Source organism: Trypanosoma equiperdum (genome assembly GCF_001457755.1).
Source record: "Trypanosoma equiperdum strain OVI genome assembly, contig: ctg_234, whole genome shotgun sequence".
In the NCBI taxonomy this organism is placed as follows: Eukaryota; Euglenozoa; class Kinetoplastea; order Trypanosomatida; family Trypanosomatidae; genus Trypanosoma; species Trypanosoma equiperdum.
This window is the reverse complement of record NW_027124126.1, coordinates 1-2,890: the sequence shown is the minus strand read 5'-3', so window position 1 is coordinate 2,890 and position 2,890 is coordinate 1. Positions and strand designations below refer to the sequence as shown.

Here is a 2,890-nt window from a genome sequence, read left to right as displayed (position 1 = left end):
CTTCGCTGTACATCCGGGCCATGGCCGCCGCTACGTCCCGTTTGCCTTCTTATCAACGAAGCCTGTGCTGACATTTGCGCGCCCGAAGTGTTTCGCGATGTACATGCGCAAAAAGAACCCACGCTTTATTGCCTGGACCCGCACGTACCGCCGCATTCATCGGAAGACGACGACCGACCGCGTGGGCCGCCGCCGTGCCGCCCGCACAGTGAGGGCAGAGCGCGCCATCGTCGGTGCTGAGCTCTCCTACATTCAAGAAGTGCGAGCAAAGGCGAAGAAGGTTGACCGTACCGCCAAGGGCAAAGCCGTGCGTGAGGAGATGGCTGCTCGTAAGGCAGCGAAGAAATAGAGGCGGTGAAATACACTTGATCTGCAAAACTCTAACACCCAATGGTCTGTGGGCAAACAGCTTTTTAACCGTTTAGTTTTCTTTTTGTTTTAAAAATTGGATGCATATGGCAAGGTGGGTGTTGGTTACCCCAACGACCGCCACGTTAACAGGTGATCCAAGGGTTCAACGGCGGATCTTTTTTTGTTGACTGTTATTCTTTGTGCCTTTCTTCTTCGCATGCTTTATTACTCTAATGAATTTGTATTCATTTTTTCTTTCCCTACCTTTACACCTTCATTATACGTGCCACCCTACGGCAACCAACTGTCGTTAACGTCCATTATATGATATCTTACAAGCGGCGAAACATGTTCCTTGCAGATGGTAGACGAGTTTTGGTTGGAAACTTTATTATGTCCATTTCCACTATAATAGTTACCTTTTATCTCACGCAGGGGCACTTACAGGTGGGTCAGCGGCGCCTCCTGGATGACATCTCTCCGCGGTTGTCAGAGGCTGCGCGGAAGATTGGAATGCTTGAGGTTGAGTTGCCATATCCTTTCAACCACGTTAGCGCCGTTGTCGCCAGTCCAACAGGTATAGCAGACGCTGGTCATAAGGTTATGCGTTTTTTTGGTACAAATTTGCGTTCCAACATCGTAACGGAAAAAGTGAATGGGGAAGCAGCAAACTTGCTTGCTACTGGTTTTAGCAGTGAAAGTACAATATTGGCTCACATGCTGTCGCCTAAGGCTGATGGACCCCTCGGAATAATGGGAATACTTCATCTGTGCTCGGCCACCAGCTGCATGGCCCCTTATTTCACACAACAATATGCAACTGTAACGGTACGGCCTTCAGGAAATTATCGCCTATTCGTAGGTGCACTTGTTTACGGAGACGTCTTCTTGGGTTCGGTCGTTGAGAATGACCTTGCCGCTCTTGATGTTGTGCTGCCTCGTGCCTCCAGGGGGAGGGAAGCAACAGGAGCTATGCCACTCCACGGCGTTGTTGGCGGGAGCTATGCGGGGAAGAGCGTGACTGTTAAGTGTTCGGTCTCAATCAATAGTTGTCAGTATGAGTTTCGAGACGATGACACTGACGCATCACATCCTTCAGTCACCGTCGTTCACCTGGATGACGTAAAGTTGGGCGAGGCCGAGCTCCCTGTGATGGGGTTTCGTGTGGTTCACATTGATCTTAATTCTGAAGAACAACTTGCGATCGTGACTTATCTCACGGGTTTGTTGCACGTGTCCGCGAGGCCTGAGCATATCATTGTTACGCTCTACCCCTCACCCTTTCTCGAAGAGACTATAACGGCTGTGGACGTTTTGAGAGTAAGTGTGCCTTACAATGTTTTTATCGAGGGCGGCAGGTGCAGGTTAACGACAAATTCATCAACTGTGCCCTCCGCTGAAGTTCTGCGCCTCGTTTTGCGTCGGGCAGGTACCTCAGCGTCATCTGCCCTCAACACTCGGAGCTACGCGGCCGAACCATTATGTGTCCTAGTACTGTCAAAGTCAATCACGTCGTTGTCACAACTGTTGGAGCATGTTGCACCGACCAAGCAGGAAGACGTTATGAAAACATTCCTGGGTACAAGCTTGGATCAGGGCAGTCACAGAGGAGTACCATGCAGAGGGAAACACAGCAAACCAAATGCTTTCAAATGGATCTTGCTAATAACAGTGCCGCTGCTGGTTGCTGGACTGCTCGCTTGCGGCATGCTTTATGGGAGAAGGCGTGTGCCGTTGTTGTGGGAGGACAAAAGACCATAATTTCATGAAAGCCCCAATATATATTGGTGGTTCCTACTCGTCGCATTTTAGGTGCTCGTGACGATCTGGGGACCAATCCCTCGCTTGCAGGTGAGTATATAGTGACAACCGCACTGGTCAGAAAGGTAAAGTGGACTCGCTTTGCCTAAGCTGGCGGTAGTTTTATCCATTTTCGTGACTTGGACTTTACCCATGGATCATAATGTTGGCGGGTGTTACATGGTGGAAATACAAATGAGTCAAGAAAGAGGAGGTGCAAGATCCTTTCATCACAATTGCTGCTTGTTTCACCTCCACCGAGTCAAGGGACTGGCTGCTAGCCCACTGTGAAAGGGGCGAATTGTGTTGACATACGGCTGCGGCTGGCGGAGTAGCTCTACCGGGTTAAATATGGAACTTCACCGTTGTAATGCGAATGGAAAACGTCCAATGGTGAACAATCAAAAACTACGGTTGTGCTGTCCGATATCTGCACACCCCGATAGGTCATTACACGGGGAAGTACAACATCTTATCGTATATTTTGTCCCTTCCATCGTCTAAGTGCCATCTCCTTCTTGGAAAGGATAAACATACTTCTTTCTTCTATTTCGCTGTTAGAAAGAGTGGTTTCAACAAAATTGCAGGTCATTGCCTTCGGTAGTTCATATTGTGCAGCCCTTTTCTTATTCAATCTACATATCTCATTGCTCTCATGACCCCTTTTGCCCCTCGTTGAATTTGTACTACGACACGTAGGAAGTAGTCATGCGGACGATTGACTGCGAGTTCTCGCACT

At 49.0% G+C, this 2,890-nt stretch overlaps 1 protein-coding gene and 1 pseudogene across 2 annotated transcripts; both read left to right on the top strand.

The window, feature by feature from the left end:
* The first annotated feature begins 1 nt into the window (after position 1).
* TEOVI_000077200:pseudogene lies at positions 2–349 on the top strand (annotated as a pseudogene). Its single transcript has one exon. A coding segment is annotated over exon 1 (348 nt).
* Positions 350–675: 326 nt separating this feature from the next.
* On the top strand, positions 676–2,112 carry TEOVI_000077100 (uncharacterized protein; the record flags this gene model as incomplete). The annotated part of the gene is made up of 1 exon (XM_067224123.1): positions 676–2,112. The coding sequence occupies one exon, from the start codon at positions 676–678 to the stop codon at positions 2,110–2,112; it is 1,437 nt and encodes a 478-aa protein (XP_067080224.1).
* Positions 2,113–2,890: the final 778 nt, after the last annotated feature.